The sequence below is a fragment of the Rhipicephalus microplus genome, chromosome 3, assembly GCF_043290135.1.
Source record: "Rhipicephalus microplus isolate Deutch F79 chromosome 3, USDA_Rmic, whole genome shotgun sequence".
NCBI lineage: Eukaryota > Metazoa > Arthropoda > Arachnida > Ixodida > Ixodidae > Rhipicephalus > Rhipicephalus microplus.
Window position 1 is genome coordinate 213,133,358 of NC_134702.1, and position 18,872 is coordinate 213,152,229.

Consider the following 18,872-nt stretch of genomic DNA (forward strand, 5'->3'; position numbering starts at 1 on the left):
GAGACATTCCAAAATGACCGCCACAGCGGGGATCGAATGCAGCATCCGTGCACCATAACCACAGCACCACCGCTGAGGACAATGAAACACATTATCAATGTCAGCGAATGGCTACTATTTCTCTGGCAAGTCACATTACTCAATCGGCTTGGGTGCCCTTGCGATCCGATTATTCCAGTGAGTATAGGCGGCGCAGCGAAAAGTCCTAATGGTGGACGAGACGGTGATGTCGCGAGCGTTTACGTCAGCGTCGCAGACCGAACTGAGACACCGAACTGTGTCGCAGTTTTATCACCGTGTGATAGCTTCGGAGCAAGACTACATGACGCCGACCGCGTTGCTGGAATAACCGAATAGCGTTCAATGCCAAATGTTTGCAATGTTTCACTGCAGCAGCCACAATGTCGAACGAAGGATCCGGGGGCTCTGGCTCGGGCGACGCAGCTCTGCTAGGCCCACCCGAGAAAGACTCCTACGACAGCACGCGGGCCATTGCCTACATGAGCATCTGCATCGCGCTCAGCTACCAGTGCCTCACTGAGTTCCCCCACCTCATCGTCATGCACGGAGGAGGTGAGATTGCTGTCAGGCTCTCCCAGCACTAAAGCTACGAACGCACGCGATGAGGTGTTTGATTTAGTTGGCGGCTATATACATACGATCATGAAATGCCGTACGAGTAGACCATTCAGAGGGGCCCTCAATTCTTTATTCAAATGTTTTGCTAGTGGAACCCGCGTTTCCGTATTCATGTGGCCTGGTGTGTTCTTCGAATTGCACTTCGTTTCATCGCTCGGCCAACGAGCATCACAAAGGAAAAAAAATTGCGTGATTGAGATCTGCTGCGCAACATGACGCAACGATCCCGGCTTTTAATAATAAAACGTATCTCTTCTGTGTAAGAACTCATTTTTAATTCATTTTCATAAACTATCGTTACCTTTAGCTAGCACTCACCTCAAGTAAACTTATGTTGGCTATTTATTATAGTATAAATGTTATAGCGTGACACTTATGACTGGGTAGTTATCGCTGTGCGAGCATCTTTCTCTCTTTCATGGAGATGAGCCATGTGCAATATATGTGTGGTTGTTGTTATTGATGTTTTTGATATTGCTTCAGTTTCAGTTTCAGTTTATTTAGCTATCTTTTTCAGCAATCATGTTAAAGTACTGTTATTCATTGTTTTCATACAATGGCAATGGTCAACACAAAACGAAATGTAAATCAGAGTAGAAAGTGAAAAAAGATGCAGGGACAGGAATTATAAGCTGCGTAAAAGCAGCTTGACGGGATTAATGACCCTAAGTAGATTAGCCGCAGACTCGTGGTGATGTAAAAAAGAAATAAAATACAAGCAAGTACAACAGAAAAAGTACAAGAACGCATAACAGAAGCAAGTAAAATATCAACAAATTTAGCAGCAAACTTCAACTGCAGACATAATGTAAAATCGCAAACACTGAAAGAATGCGGCATGATATTTTCGATGCGGCATAAAATTTTGTAACCATAGCTTACGCTTACTTACGTAGAGGGTGGCCAGGGCACCCTCAAGCTGGTTTATCAGCTTTTTTAGATGCAAAGCAGCTTATGTGGCGTGCGTCGTGACCACCCTTACTGCGCATGCACAACAGCTGGCCCCAGCACTGCGAGAACGCGCTAGCGCGTTCCAGCCTATACCTGTGTAAGATGCTCACCCCTTACAATTTCTCAGTAACCATGCGATGGCATCGAGAAACGAGATTCTGCAGACGCGCGATGAACCAACGCTTTGTAGCCTAGTAAAAACGCGCGGACATGCACTAGCGCATTTGGACCTGCGTAAATGAAAGTGTAATAAGCTGTGGCTTCTCCCCCTTGCACACTCTCAACGATTACGTGATGGCGTAGGGGAACGAGATTATGCAGACCCGCGATGAATGAACGTGCTCCAGCGTTGCGTGGTGATGTGCCCTCGTGGCGTTTACCAACAAGAGTACGGGAAGAGCGCGTTAACATCGAGGAAGGTGCCCGTTGTGAATAGACTCATGCGTTGCGTCTTCGCATGCTTTTCAAGGTTTCCTTTCGTGGGAGAAGGTGCAGTTTTTTCCTTGGTCTCTCGAAAGATTATTGTTGTAAATAAATCAATAAATAAAATGAAATATTGGACAGTAACTCTTACCTTGAACCATAACAATCAATTTTGCACAGATTCACTTTTAAAGGTGTCTTTCTATTTATTCAGAAAACCAAAACTGCTGGGCCGCACGTGCTGTGGAGAGAAACAAGTGTGCTACTTGTGCCACCAAGTATAAATAACAACAACAAGAATAAATATAGTGCTCGAATGACATCGTACATGTTTAGTGGAACCTATTCTAACTGACGCTCAGCAATTTAAAAAGCGCAGAAACAAATGACAGGAGGACAGTGTGAACGGTGCAATATCATTATCCTAATGGACGAGAAATTGACTGTTCTGTTTAATACCACAGAACAGTTCTGATAGACGGCGTAGTGGAGGGCTGGGGACATTTGTACCACTTATGGGCATCTTGTTTTATTATATGTTTATTGCGAGAACAAATATATGGACATTGTAGGCTGGATATCGCCGCCGGCGTGGGCGTCGATGTCATGCACCGTATATGTATACGTATCTATATATACGAAAACGCAAGAAAAAGATCCAGAAAAAAATGGCCCCGTAGCTGCATGTTACACTGCAAATGTCGTCAAAAAGAGGATAGTCGCGGCTGGAGAGAGTGATCGAAACGTGTATTTGATGTACTGCGAAAGAAAATCGGTGAATGGTATTTTGGAGGCGCTCTGTTAGAGCGCCTCGAGCGTGCAGCGGAGGCGAAAGAGCGCATCAAGTCACTTCACACGTGAGACAGGAGCGCTATCTGGCAGTTATCCTGTAAAACGGGGCGCTTGGAGGGCGCGCCTGTCTCTGAGGTGATAAGTTGTAGGAACGCAAGGCGACGGGTAGGTGCCACCACTGTGTGATCTTAGCAAAGCGTTGGAAACACTGCCCTTTTCGTGCAAGTGTTGCATGGTCAGCGCAGTGTGATAAATGGTGAGGTTCTTAGAATTATTTATGTATGCCTTTTCTAGTAAAAATACACATACACAATATTGACGTGTTGGTATGGTGCCTCAGATATGCGCAATAATTGCTTTTTAATTGACAGTCGCACAAGTATGAACGATGAACCTTGAGCAATATTGGTGGGCGCTGCGGATGGGGTCGGCCTTTTGGAATATCGTTTGTGACTTTAGTGTCGTTTAGGGTACCATTGAGGGTGCACGAACAGAAAAATGTACAGACAGACAGACACCAAAATTTTTTCGTTGAAGGTCCCCATGAAAGGAAGACTACGGTGCGCGGAATCCAACGTGTGATCTCCGCGTCGTGAATGCGAGGCGTTAGCCACTGAGCCACTGAGGGGTACATCCTTCAACGTTTAAATGGCAAGCTGTGTATGTATACCACTTACCGCTGTTAGCGGGCATCTTTGGGGGGGGGGGCTATCGTGTTTTTAGTATTATCAGCAAGATGGCGCAATGAGCGCGCGGCGGCTGTCATCTCTCACGTGCACTTTGGCCCGCGGGAAGCGGAGTGGACGATCTCTCGCGCGCCCTTATCTCCCTGTGGGGAGGATCATATATCTTTGAATGATTGATATGTGGGGTTTAACGTCCCAAACCACCATATGATTATGAGAGACGCCGTAGTGGAGGGCTCCGGAAATTTCGACCTGTGTTCTTTAAAGGGCCACTCACCAGGCCCCATACTGAATTTTAGTTAGACAGTGGAAGTTGTTGTGCGTCCGATGAGGAACGTTTTGCCTCAAAAATATTTCGAATCGGTTCATTACAAGAGGAGAAAACAGGTTTTTTGAAGCGGCATGAAACAAGGGTGAGAGGAGGCGAGCTCGAAATCTTTGCCGCTCCTCCGCGTAGCCTTCGCAAGCCAATTCTCTTCCCACCCTCTTCAGCATCCGACCATGAGGTGACGTGCGCATGACGTGCCCAAATAAGTCCAACCTCCGAGCACACGAGCAGCGTTGCTTTGTTGACCAGCGTTATTTTGTAGTAAGCAGGCAGGCAAAGAACTTTATCAATATCCGGAGGCGGCGCTAAATCCCCCTTTGGTGCATTCAGACGACGGACTGAATCCGGATTTGTCGTGGACGCGGACGGCTAATCCGTGGATGATCCGCCTGCAGGCGCATCCACATGACGGACGTTGTCCTAGGAGAAAACAGCCGGATTATCTTCGACAGCAGATTTGGCGCTCACCTGCGCCCGCTGGCAGCAGACCGGTTTGAGAGTATTCAACATGGATGCCCGCAAGAAGCGACGCTTGGTTATAGCTTTGCTGTGATGTCTGTCGTGTTGTGACAAATAAACGAGGAGTGTTACTCTTTCAGAAGAAAAGGGAGTTGCTGGCAGAATGTTCTTTCAACTGCTACTGCTTTGTTCCCCACTTGTAGAACTTCTGAACACGTCTCCCATCTTTTTTTAGAAGCGGCACATTGCCGGTTGCAGAAGTTCGAATATTTCACCACCATGACGGCTAAGAATCGTGTGTGTCAAACGACGGCGGCGGCATTTCCCGAACCACCAAAAGTGATTTCTGCGTATTTGATCACCTGAGAACAAAGCCCCCGGAAACTTGGTCAAGCGTAGATGATGCCGACCAGTCATGTAGCTGTCCGCGAGCCATGGAGGACATGCCGCGAGCAGACGAAAAGTGTACTGGTTGCCAGAAACCCCGAGCTTATCCGCTGAAGTATTGGCTTTCTCCCGCCAGAATTCTGATGTGAGAAACAGGTTGGGGTCATCCGTCCGCGAGCCGCGCGGACGAGTTGCGGACGAGGGGAATCGCTGATGTGAGGTCACGCGACGCGTCATTCGTCCGGCCACATCCGGATTCGGTCCGTCGTCTGAATGCATCATTAGGGGGCAACACCGGTGGGCCACTCCCACAATGGGACGGGGAGGTTAAACTCCACGGCTATTTCGTGGGCCCTCTGGATGGCCCTAAGCTGGTCTTCTTTGTCGTGGCTTGTGAGGAGACAGGTCCAGTCCGCCTCCGTAGAGGGAGACTCGCTGCTCTCGTGCAACGCAGGGCATCGCAACAGCATGTGTTGGAGAGTACATTTGGGATCTATGCCATCTATGTATTTATAGCAAGCTAGAGGCGATGCATACGCCTCCGTCTGTAAGAGTCATAGAGTTATGGACTGAGGTCTTGTTAAGTGTGGATGCGGGAGTGGGGATTTCCGCCACTCCAACTGGTAGTGTTTGCAAATTTCATTAAAAGTTAGCAACGGGTCTCTGAAGAAAGAAGTGACGTCCTCAGCCTTCAAGAGGTTCTCCCCGGCGTGGAATGTGAGACCTCGCGCCCGGGAGTGAGCCAACTCGTTGGCATTAAGATTGGTTCCGTGTACGTGTCAGCCAACGTGTGCCGGGAACCAGAGTATGTGCTTTTTGCCTGACCAATTGACAGCCGAGATAACGCTCGCGGCTTCCCGATAAATTGAGCCCGTCATGAAGGCCCGTGTGGCTGCGCGCGAATCCGTGTAAATGGCGGTGCGATCGGTGGCAGCGAGAGCTAGTGCCACAGCGACCTGCTCGGTGCAATCAGTGTTTGAATTTATTAAAGTCATAGACGACAAGTGTTCGCCTTTGAGTGTTGTAACCACCGAGACAAAGTGGTCCGCAGAGCTGTACTTCGCTGCGTCTACGAAGGCCACGTTATCCGCCATAGCAGCTGTGGTACTTAGTAGGGCTCGCACCCGTGCCTGACGTCTCCCAACGTTATGTGTGGGATGCATGTACGGGGTATCGGGGACACTGTTAATTCTGCGCGCAGGTCTTCGGGGAGCTGCTGCGGACATTCGTGGGATACGGGAGATTTGAGCCCGAGGTGGGCTAGTAACCGTCGCCCAGCTGCACTGGAAGACAGCCTTACAATTTGAGATATCTTTTGAGCTTCTACGATTTCGTTGAATGTGTTATGAATGCCTAGCTCACTGACCTTGACCGTACGGGTGCTGCCAGGTAACCCGAGCACCTGTTTAATGGACCGGCGGATGATCAAATCGAGACGGCGTATGTCTCCTTTTTGCCACAGGTTGGCGGGAGCCACATAGTTGATGTGGCTCATGAAGAAAGCGTGAAACAGTCTGCGGAAATTCTCTTCAGGTAGTCCAGCACACCTATTAGCTACTCTGTTAAATAATTTAGCCATTGCTTCGGCCTTCCTGGAAATATGAGAAATACTGACGTCATTATAGCCGTTGGCCTGAATTACTGTGCCTATTATGTGAACTTGGTCTACCGTGGGGATGGGTGTACCATCCGCCGTCAGGACTTTGATCCCCGTGTATGCGTCTCTGCGCGCCTTGTGTTTTGGGCGGCATAGAAGTAATTCTGATTTCTCTGCTGATAGCGAAAGACCGGCTTGCCGTAAGAATATTTGTATCATGTTTACCGCGTCTTGCAGTCGCTCCGCGATATGGCCGTCACTGCCGCTAGTACACCAGACGGTGATGTCGTCTTCGTAGAAGGCGTAACTGATGCCGTCGATCTGTGAGAGTTGTTGCGACAGAGCGCGCGTGGAGAGGTTGAACAGGAACGGAGAGATCACGGCCCCTTGGGGTGTGCCCCTTTGTCCCAGGAAAAATTTCTTCGAGCCCATCTAGCCGAGTTGGATTGTAGCCGTCCTGTCGCGCAAGAACGATCTAACATAGTTGTAGAAACGCGTACCTAATCCTGCTTCGCGAATCGAGTCAAGGATGTGAGAGTGCTCGACGCGGTCGAATGCCTTCTCAAGGTCAAGCGCTAGAATGGCTCTAGAGTCTCTGGTGATCTTATCCATGAGCTCATAGTTGAGCATCAGCATAACATCTTTCGATTTGTAGTCTTCTGCCTGTTTCTGCGGGATGGTTTAGAAACGCTGGTTTACACGCGGTAGAGTAGATGAGCACAATGAGTGCGCGAACGCGTAGGAGCGTTTCATGGCGGTCGTCTGCTCAATGCGCTGACCACGGGGACATGAACGCATGCGCGACGCTGGCACATTAGCCCCGCATCTCGTAGCATTTTACAGAAAAAATGAAAGAAAATGCGCACAATTTTTAATTGCATCTCATTATTTATTTCAAGTTTTATTAACCACTTAAAGCAACAAATGCATAAACTACGCATGTTGTGTTAAATAATTTTTATCATGTCACGTGCTATACTGTTGACAACGTCAGAGCAGACTCGTCTACGTAGAAGACCAACGTCACTGCATTGCCGTGTACGTAGGACCATTCCTACGCCTACGTCATGCCCTCACTCTCTACGTGTGCGGCGGCATAGGGGAGGGGGAGCAGCTTTCATCTTGAAATTTGACCCATTTCCGCGGCGAGTTGCGTCGCTATGTATGGCAGACGTGCTCATGAACGCCCCGTCTACGCATTGCGCTTGTCAGCTCGAAATTGTCAAACCTGGTGAGCGGCCTTTTAACGTGCACTCAAATATGAGCACATGGGCCTACCACATTTTCGCCTCTATCAGAATTGCAGTCACCGCAGCCGGGATTCGAACCCGCGACTTGCGGGTCAGCAGGTGAGTACCTTTCGTCAATAGACCACCACGGCGGGGCAGGATCATACATCTTGGCTGGTGTTGGGTTTGCACAGGAATGATTCTGTTGTAGTTACGGGGCGCAAAATGCCACTGCAATCGTTGCACAGCCTCCGTTTGCAAAAAGGGCGCGCTTTTCATACACAGCGAATTAACAACTGAGACGCTCATTCGTGCTCATCTGTATCTGTGAACACGTTTCGTGCGTCATTTGTGTGTCAGAAACCCGCAACAGGTTTCGATTTGTTTGCCGTTCTGCATGTTACCTTCCAATTTGTTGCTATCGCGTTCACTGCTTCGCCTTTGCGGCAAAGCTGTGACTTATTTTTCACAATAGATGGCAGTAAATCCCGTTCGCGCGACTACGTGACGGTTTTTGAATAGGGAGATTTAGAATTAGAATTTATAATTTAGAGCCCTTACGGTGCGGTCGCTGCCACTGCGCATGCGTCGTAACTTTAGTCGGCGATCGCGTTCGCAGACCACACGCAGAAAATCCGAAATTGCCTGCGGTTATGGCAGCCAGCATGTGGCCCGCAAGCGCTGGCTTCGTGGCTAGGGGCGGTGATGGCGGCCCGCTTGTGGCCCGCAAGTGCTGGTTCCGAGGCTACTCTGTCACTGCGATCGTGCGTTGCGGATCGCAGAAGGGCAAATGCTAGTATAAAACTCATATGGCGCCCGCAACGCCCGCAATGCTTGCAAACGCCGAGCTAGGCAGAAGCAGTTCCGGGTGCAACGGAAACACAACTGGCCACGTGACCACACAAAATTGACATCAGTGGCGTCCTTACAGGCAGCACACGCGAAGCCGCAAGCGCCGAAGAGGAAAGCCTGGTAGCGCGACCGCAATGTACAAGCAACCAGCCAACACAAAGCCGTGACGTAGTTTTGTTTACATTGCCCCTGCGTTGATGGCGCCTTCAAGGGCTTTGCATCTAGCTCAGTCGTGCTACGCGCACTTTAAAATTGATGTTTATATGAGTTCTAGGTATTGCTGGCTCTTGATATATCAGATGTGTTGTGTATGTCTACAGATAAACCTATCCTGCTCATTATCTCGCCTTCGGAACTTTGTGTCAGTGCTCCTTTAAAGCGGCCTTGCGACACAAGTTGCCCCGCCGCGGTGGTCTAGTGGCTAAGGTACTCGGCTGCTGACCCGCAGGGCGCGGGTTCAAATCCCGGCTGCGGCGGCTGCATTTCCGATGGAGGCGGAAATGTTGTAGGCCCGTGTGCTCAGATTGGGGTGCACGTTAAAGAACCCCAGGTGGTCTAAATTTCCGGAGCCCTCCACTACGGCGTCTCTCATAACCATAGAGTGGTTTTGAGACGTTAAACCCCACATATCAATCAATCAATGCGACACAAGTTGTTTTCGTGCCATCCTCTCCAACAGTGGAACGCGCCGATGTCGTTGCGTGAGTAAGAATCAATGCAGTTAAATGTTGTTTCAACGGAGAAACCACGCTGTTATCGAACCACAACGTAGACTGATATGTGAGGTTTGACGTTCAAGAACCACAACATGATTATGATAGATGCCGTAGTGGAGGGCTCCAGGAATTTCGACCAGCTGGGGTTCTTTAACGTGCACCCAAATCTGAGCACAAGGGCCTACAACATTTCCGCGTCCATAGGAAATGCAGCCGCCGCCGCCGGGATTCGATCCCGCGATTTGCGGGTCAGCAGCAAAGTATCTTAGCCACTAGACCACCGCGGCAAGGCGAACTACAGCGTCTCCCTGCGGCTTTTTTTTTTGCGATTGTAAAGTTCGCGTCGCTACATGGGAGGGGCGACATCAGTTGCGCGTGCGTTTTTATTGGCTCGACACGATAAGTCACGCGTGATACTAATATCGTCCCAGACAGGCCCCACTATTTTGCGCTAACAGCTTCGAAAGCACTGTTTATACTTCCTTAAATACAAAAAAAGTCAACTCGCATATACTGTTATGTTATCGCAGTGTGTTTCTTTTTCCCGTACGCGGTTATCTTGGTTGCGGTGGGCGTTCCTATGGCGGCTTTCGAGATGCTGATAGGCCAGTTCCGCGGAAGGGGATGCCTTGAGATCTGGACCTGCGCCCCAGTCGGCAAAGGTGAGCCACACAAAAGCATGGTGAACTTACATGCATCTAGACGGTATCAGAGAAGAGCATTTTCCGTCACACCTCCACAATCTCCCATTTCATCCTTGTATGTTTATGGGCGGGAGACTGATTTTTAAGTATTACTAAGTTTAGTTTTTTATAAACATATACATGTAAAATTTCACTGTTATATGCAACAACCGCTACAAGGATTTTTAAGAAAGGTCGCTCCTGCGGAAGTTCCACTGCAGAAAAGCACTTGCCTCGAGGCCCTTGAGCACAATGGGCTTAAGAAGGCGCACTTTCCAATCACAGTTTCTCACCTTGTGCCATAAGGATCACCCATCAAACCATTGAATATTAATACGTTACGACCATAATTTCACTATATATACATGTCTAACGCTTATCGAGAGTGCCGATTTTGAGGTCACTTTACAGCCATGCCACATCCCAACATTCTAAATGATGACCACAGTGAACATCCCATGAGTAGGCCAAAGTGGCCATTGCGCCCCCCCCCCCGAAAAAAACATATCGTGAACAGTAACTTCACAGTGCACGTGTTCTACGGCGATTGAGTTCGCAATAATTCTAAAATGAGTAAAATTCTTTCTGTAATTGTTGAAATTGAGCACTATAGGACAGGCGACTGAATTTTATATCGTGGCTCTCTTGGAAACATTTACTCCAAGGAAGTTGTGTCCTCCGGACCACTAGGCTGGCCCTAAATGAAACTTTCCACAGGGCAAGTTACCTGTCATTTGGGTTCTACTGTTCTAACTAATCATAACCAACGTACGTCACACTTCCTTGTGCAGGCATCGGCATGGCAATGCTGCTGAAGACGTTCGTGATCTGCGCGTACAAGGCATTCGAGAACGCGTGCATCTTCTTCTACTTCCTGCAGACGTTCCAGGATGAGCTTCCCTGGAGCCGCTGCTACACCTGGTGGGGCGCCTCGGATCTCAACTGTCGAGAGAGGAAGATCAACGACACGGTTGGTTGGGCTCTTTCTTCCAGGCTTCCAAGACATGTTGTCGACCTTTGGATCGTGTGTTTAGAATACCGAATGTGTGGTGCATTACATCACGATAAACCTTGCCGTGATGCGCTGCAGTGATTTTTGTGCTTTAAACGCTAGCGACACTGTTGTTTGATGATCCCTTGCGATTGTGCGCATAGGAGAGGGAGGAGACCGCCTCTCTTAGTCACTTTAGAGGGAGAAGGCGCAAAGACTGCCAAATAAATTAACTAAGTAGGGTTCGGACGCACTAGTAGGCCTTAGCCCCCTCCCTCTCCCTCCCAAGGGGAACCTTGCGCACACCTATATCCTTAGCAACTGTGTTAGTTACATTAATTGTGGATGCTTCTGGCACATTGTGGCATTACTGCAGGTGTGCTGCGACAAAAAGGCTTTTCATCATTGTTGAAGCAGTGCACACGGGCCGAGATTAAAGAGCACATAACAGTCGCTGTTTTGTGCTCCCCTTTCTTCGTCCTCGTCCTGTGTTCGCTGCTTCAACAATAGGTGATACGCCTATGTACTCATTCAAGTGCAGGAAAATGCCTTTGTCTCAGAGGTGTTAAAAGTGCTGTAATAATAGCAAAAACACAATGATCATGCCTACTGGATTTTTCTCAAGACGACATAGAATGCTTGGTATTTATTGCAGTATTCTCATGCTGTAAATGACGTTGCACATTTGAAATCATATATCTCGCAAGAAAAGCAGCCTTCTGCCTAATAAGAATTAGTGAAAACAAGTTTATAATGTTCTTTTGCTTCACCATATTGCCACGTTTTCGCCCCGCCGCGGTGGTCTAGTGGCTAAGGCACTCGGTTGCTGACCCGCAGGGCGCGGGTTCGAATCCCGGCTGCGGCGGCTGCATTTCCGATGGAGGCGGAAATGTTGTAGGCCCGTGTGCTCAGATTTGGGTGCACGTTAAAGAACCCCAGGTGGTCTAAATTTCCGGAGCCCTCCACTACGGCGTCTCTCATAATCGTAGAGTGGTTTTGGGACGTTAAACCCCACATATCAATCAATTATTGCCACGTTTCATTCCTTAAGCTTTGTTATCGCCCCATTACACTACACAATTATCAGCGCAAACCACGCCTGCAGTTTTCGAGAAGCTTCGAGACTGTAGTAGATCATTTCTATAAGAGCACGCCCACTCCGCGAACTAAACAGATTATTCTGGAACACTCGTCACCGCCAGCGATAACGCTAGAACATTCGATGGCAAAAGTATAAATGCCGACGCACTTCGCCGCTTGTCAGTAGTTGATCGACGGCCGACGCTCCGTTCACTGCTATCTAAGCAAGACCGCTATTGTAATCGGACTTTCCGTTCCCCGGGCACAGGTTCGCCAAAATAAACAGTTAAATCCCAACATAGTCTCCTGTGTTCGTCCATGTCACGAACCCGTGACAATATAGCTCTTTCGTTTCCGTAAAAAAGCTGCGCAGCTGACGTACCTTTGCAATGTCTTCACAGTCGAAGGCATTGTAGGCTTTCCGCTCCTTGCCTTGCTTAGCATTGCCTGCGGGATCGGCCCACCTCAGAATAAGCAATGATGTCATTGAATGAAATCACCATGTGACGTCATGATTTCTGCCTCACTTATGTTCATGCCACGGACGTCAGACACCGGTTCATCTTAACTAGCTTGAGGAAGGCGGCGTGACAAAAGACCAAAACAAAGACAATGCAGATAACTATTTTTATTGATGCCAGGGGTGTCGCACACCAGGAGTTCGTCCATCTAGGGCAGACGCTGAATGAAGAGTCGTATATCCGCGTGCCCGAACACGCGCGTGATGCACTACAGCGTTTTCTTCCCGATTAATGCGTTATTTGTGCAATGGAGCCTTCTCTACAATAACGCAAGGGGGCACACTACTCTCCAGGTGACAGAATTTCTCGGCAAGTGCAGCATTACTGTACAAAACATCTGTCATACTCGCCTGACCTATCCCCATAGAATTTTTCCCCGTTTCCTCTTATGGAGAGAGGCCTAATATTCTCTGGATGGAGAGCGTGGAGGTCACTTCAGACTAAGGTGACAGCCCTGCCAAAAGAAACGTTTGGAAACTGTTTTCAAGACCTCAAAAAGCGTTGGAAGCTTTGTATGGACAGTAAGGAGACTATTTGGAACAGTTGCTGCGCAAGTAATTCCAATGTTTAACGCATTCTCGGGGCGAAGCTACTTAAGAAGCTGCGAGCCTTGTTTTCCGTTGTTGTCGCGGTATATAACCGTTGGCGTAGTTGCAACATACGTGAGCCACAAAAAAATGCTTTACAGTAGACTTAAACGTAGACATATGCTATCATAAGGTGTAAAAGATCGCTGTTCCCGACCAAAATAGCGTGTCAGGAAGAACATTGATGATTTAATTTTTACTAAAGTGGGCCTACGTGCTGAACCTCCAGATCTTCATCATCATCATCATCATATCATCATCATCATCGTCGTCGTCGTCGTCATCATCATCATCATCATTAACCTGACTAGGTCCACTGCAGGACAAAGGCCTCTTCCATGTTCCGCCAGTTAACCCGGTCCTGTGCTTGCTGCGGCCAATTTCTACCCGCAAACTTCTTAAGCCTTCACATAGTAATTTGTAAAAAAAAGGCACACGTCAAGTTGTCCGAATAAATTGCCCAATATTAAAATGGTATCTTGCCATCAGTAAGATGGTGCACGGGTTTTTAGATTCACTGTCGAGGCATGTTCTCTACAACAGCAATTTTCTAAATTTTCATTGAATTGCCTCAGACAACTGGAAGGCCAAATAAATTTACATTTCTATATACAATTTATGTAACTGAATTGAAAATATTGCCACGTTCTATTTCCCAAGTTTTTGTTATCGTCCCAAAACACCACACGATTCTCAGCGCAAAGCGCGCCTGCAGTTTTCGAGAAGGTTCCGGACTGTAGTAGATCGTTTCGTAGAAAGAACGACGCAAGTGCGCGCTTGAATACCTTCGAGACTTCGGCGGTCCTGCCTTCGAGGTATTCTATTAGGGCCTTAAGTTCCGGGTCGGCCCTCTGTCGTTCAGCGAAGTCGTCGGTAGTTATCATTCCTAAGAAGTAGTCGTCACCCGGGTCGTCATGCAGCGGTTGGTCGACAGGCGCACGAGAGAGACAGTCGGCGTCGGAGTGTTTTTTGCCGGACTTGTAAATGACAGTAATGTCATATTCTTGAAGTCTTAGGATCCATCGTGCGAGGCGACCCGAGGGGTCCTTCAAGGTGGCTAGCCAACACAATGCGTGGTGGTCGCTCACAACTTTGAAGGGCCTGCCGTAGAGGTAGGGGCGAAATTTCGATGTAGCCCAGATGATGGCGAGGCACTCCTTTTCTGTTGTGGAATAATTTGCTTCTGCTTTGGATAGCGATTGGCTGGCGTAACTAATAACCCTTTCAAGTCCGTCAGCCCTCTGCACAAGAACGGTGCCAAGACCTACGCTGCTTGCGTCAGTATGTATTTCTGTCTCAGCGAATTCGTCGAAATGGGCAAGTAACGGAGGCGTCTGGAGGCGATGTTTAAGCTCCTGGAAAGCGTGTTCCTGCGGCGTTTCCCACTTAAACTCCACGTCGGCCTTGGTGAGGTTAGTGAAAGGATCGGCGATGCGGGCGAAGTTTTTCACGAACCGCCTATAATAGGCACACAGGCCCAGAAATCGGCGCACGGCTTTCTTGTCAGTGGGCGGCGGGAGGTCGGCGATGGCGGCTGTTTTCCGTGGATCGGGACGAACTCCAGACTTGCTGATAACGTGCCCCAGAAACAAGAGCTCCTCATACGCAAATCTGCACTTTTCTGGCTTTAGTGGGAGTCCGGAAGTCTTGATGGCTTGAAGTACAGCTTCAAGGCGCCGAAGATGCTCGTCGAAACTCGAGGAAAACACGACGACGTCGTCCAAGTACACAAGGCAAGTCTTCCACTTCAATCCTGCCAGTACTGTATCCATAACGCGTTGAAAAGTTGCAGGCGCTGAGCAAAGGCCAAAGGGCATCACCTTAAACTCGAAGAGGCCGTCCGGTGTTATAAACGCCGTCTTCTCTCGGTCTCTTTCGTCGACTTTGATTTGCCAATAGCCACTCTTGAGGTCCAATAACGAAAAGTACTTGGCGTTATGGAGCCGATCAAGTGCGTCGTTTATTCGTGGCAGAGGACACACGTCCTTTCTTGTGATTTTGTTCAGGCAGCGATAATCGACGCAAAAACGTAGGGTCCCATCCTTTTTCTTCACTAACACCACGGGGAATGCCCATGGACTTTTGGACGGCTGGATAATGTCATCATGCAGCATTTCATCAACTTGTCTCTTCATGGCCTCACGTTCTCGCGTCGAAACCCTGTACGGACTCTGACGGAGGGGTCTGGCATTTTCTTCGGTTATGATGCGATGTTTTGTGATTGGGGTCTGCCGAATTTTCGATGACGACGAAAAGCAATCTTCGTATTGCAGGAGAAGGGCCTTGAGCTGTTCTTGCTTATCGTTCGGAAGTCTGGGATTGACGTCAAAAGCTATGGGAGGGGCTTGGTTCCTATGAGCAGGTTCCGCAGAATCGGCGAGGGCGAAAGCACTGGTGGCTTCGACAATTTCTTCGATGTATGCGACCGTTGTTCTTTTGTTCACATGTTTGTACTCATTGCTGAAATTCGTGAGCATAACCGTTGCTTTGCCTCCCCGCAGCTCTGACGATCCGACGGCAGGGCACCTCGGTGTTTCTCGCACGCTCGCGAGGATACAAGAAAGGTACTACTGGCCACGTCTTACCACCGACGTCACTCGTTATGTGAGAACATGCCGGGACTGTCAGCGACGCAAGACACCGCCGACAAGGCCAGCGGGACTTCTGCAGCCAATTGATCCACCTTGCCGACCTTTCCAGCAGATTGGTATGGACCTACTGGGGCCGTTCCCGACGTTGGCTTTCGGAAACAAGTGGATCGTGGTAGCTACCGGCTACCTCACCCGCTACGCCGAGACAAAAGCCCTGCCAAAAGGCAGTGCATCCGAGGTAGCTAAGTTCTTCGTCGAAAATATCGTCCTACGTCATGGCGCCCCGGAGGTCCTTATCACCGACAGAGGAATGGCATTCACTGCCGACTTAACTCAAGCGATCTTGGCATACAGCCAAACAAACCACCGTCAGACGACAGCGTACCACCCGCAGACCAACGGCCTCACCGAGCGGCTTAACAAGACGATCGCCGACATGCTGTCAATGTACGTCGATGTCGAACACAAGACGTGGGACGCCATTCTTCCGTATGTGACCTTCGCATACAAAACGGCGGTGCAGGAGACGACGCAGATATCTCCATACAAATTCGTCTACGGAAGGAGCCCGGCTATGACGCTCGATGCCATGTTACCCAACGTCACCGACGAAGAAAACCTCGATGTGAGCGAGTACATTCAACGCGCCGAAGAAGCCCGACAACTTGCGCGTCTCCGTAACAAGAATCAACAGACGACCGACAGCCACCGTTACAACCTTCGACGACGCTTTGTGGAATACCAGCCCGGTGAACGTGTTTGGGTGTGGACGCCGATACGCCGACGTGGACTAAGTGAAAAGCTTCTGCGACGGTACTTCGGACCGTACAGGGTGGTTCAACGTCTCGGCCCACTTGATTACGTGGTTGTCCCTGACGGCATCACGAACTCTCAACGATCACGACCTGAAGTCGTCCATGTCGCGCGCCTCAAGCCGTTTCATGCGCGTTAACAAACTGAATCAGTGTTTTTTTGTATTATTGTTGTATCGTAATTTATTCATTGTACTTTCTTGCATTATTATTGTACTTTCATCTTTAGTTAAAACATCGGGACGATGCCTTTTTTCAGAGGGGGGCAATGCCACGTTCCATTTCCCAAGTTTTTGTTATCGTCCCGAAACACCGCACGATTCTCAGCGCAAACCGCACCTGCAGTGTTCGAGAAGTTTCCGGACTGTAGTAGATCGTTTCGATAAGATCACGCCCACTGTGCGAACGGTACAGATTGTTCTGGAACCTACGCCACCGCCAGCGATAACGCTAGAACATTCGACGGCAAGAGTATAAATGCCGACGCGCTTCGTCGCTTGTCAATTGTTGACCGAAGGCCGACGCTCCGTTCGCCGCTATTAGTACGAGACTGCTATCTGTGCGAGACTGCTGCTGTAATTGCACTTTCCGTTTACCGGGCACAGGTTCGCCCAAATAAACAGTTAAATCCCAACACGAAGTCTCCTGTCTTCGGCCACGTCACGACCCCGTGACAATATATGCGACAACGATCGGGTAACGTACGGTTACACACAGACATAAAACCCAGAGCTTCACCCACTCGCCATGATTCACTTCGTGGGGTGCGTGGATTTTTTTGAAAACGTGTTTGCTGTCTGTGTACAACCAGATAGCCCTTACAGCAGTGGTGGTCCCACTTTGCCATTTTGCTTCAATTCCATATTCCTTTCCGTCAAGAATTATTGAAATGCGCTGAGAGAAACACGCCGAATTCACGTGGCAAGGCACTTCAGGGATTTCCAAGGTACTTCAAAGTAAAAAAAGTTAACGAAGGTATTGTTTTGTGTGAGTTACAGTAATTAATGGTAGTGATAGTGTGCTACTAATTATTGAATTATTCTGCCGCCAGTCAGATTTAGTACCTGCATAAAAAGAATCTGACTATTAGGTCATATTTCTTCCATGGTTTCTTGTTTTGTTGTACTTGTTTCGGCCGAAGAAAAAAATGTACGTTTCACGTCGCCCCAGGAACCATTAGAACCATTACTTATGTGCCAAATTTTAGTGCCACTAGATACTGCTGTAGAGCCAAAAATAATTGTTTTCTGCGAACGTGCCCTCTCTCTGCCGGGTAACTTAACGGTGCTTGTAACGTATATATGGACTATATCCATGACTTAAAAGCATTCACGCGTGAACTGGGCTTTCGCGCAGCGCCAATGCCAGATTGCCAAGGAGAAGTTGTACATGAAGACTCAGCAGCCAGACTACGACCTTGGCAAGAACGCTACCGTGTTCAACTTCTGCGGAAAGCCCGTCATAGCGTCCTACCCCGACGTTGTGAACTTAACGAATTGCTTGGATGCGCGGGGCTTTTCCGAGAATGCCTTTTACTTGTGAGTGGTCTCGATTGCTTGGTTGGCCGTAGAGGCTCCTGTGACGCTGTCAAACGCAATCTCTACACAAGGAACACCTCACAGATTTCAATAAAATGGACTACGCATAGATGCGCCATCGAACATTGGATATTGCTGCTATATATACAATGTAATAACCAATGATAGCTCCACACATTCCGGAAGCGGCAACATATCTGCAGCTAACAAGCTTTGTGCGGGTGAATTATTTTCCGCGAACGCGTCAACTGTAATCATAGTTGTCTAAAAGCATAGGTTGGTGAACTCACTCATAAGTCGGCTAAATTTGAACTCACACACCCTCAAATTTAGTCGTGAGCTTGAGTCTGAGTGAGTTCAGTTGAGTAACATTTTTGTGAGCTTGAGTAATCATATGTGCGAGTTGGAGCGAGACGGCGTCAAGAAAATTTGGTGTCTTAACTCCTACTGAGTCCATAGCGCGATATATTAAATGCGAAGCATTTCTTGGCGAACTTCGGCGACTTTGAGCTTATCTAATTGATTGATTTGTGGAGTTTAACGTCTCAAAACCACCATATGATTATAGGAGACGCGATCGCGGAGGGCTCCGCAAATTTCGACCACCTGGGGTTCTTTACGTGCACCCAAATATGAGCACACGGGCGTACAATATTTCCGCCTCCATCGGAAATATTGCCGCCGCAGCCGGGATTCGATCCCGCCACCTGTGGGTCAGCAAAGTACCTTAGCCTCTAGACCACCGTGGCGGGGCTTTGAACGTATCTATCTATCTATCTATCTATCTATCTATCTATCTATCTATCTATCTATCTATCTATCTATCTATCTATCTATCTATCTATCTATCTATCTATCTATCTATCTATCTATCTATCTATCTATCTATCTATCTATCTATCTATCTATCTATCTATCTATCTATCTATCTATCTATCTATCTATCTATCTATCTATCTATCTATCTATCTATCTATCTATCTATCTATCTATCTATCTATCTATCTATC

At 48.5% G+C, this 18,872-nt stretch overlaps 1 protein-coding gene across 1 annotated transcript in view; it reads left to right on the top strand.

Annotated features, from left to right (window-relative positions):
• The first annotated feature begins 401 nt into the window (after positions 1 to 401).
• Positions 402 to 18,872, top strand: part of LOC142803130 (sodium- and chloride-dependent glycine transporter 2-like) — an 81,216-nt gene continuing 62,745 nt past the window's right edge. Inside the window, exons 1-4 of the mRNA XM_075888233.1 lie at positions 402 to 573; positions 9,590 to 9,721; positions 10,534 to 10,712; positions 17,681 to 17,862. Coding sequence (XP_075744348.1) covers positions 402 to 573; positions 9,590 to 9,721; positions 10,534 to 10,712; positions 17,681 to 17,862 — 665 coding nt within the window. The remainder of the gene's footprint in view (positions 574 to 9,589; positions 9,722 to 10,533; positions 10,713 to 17,680; positions 17,863 to 18,872) is intronic.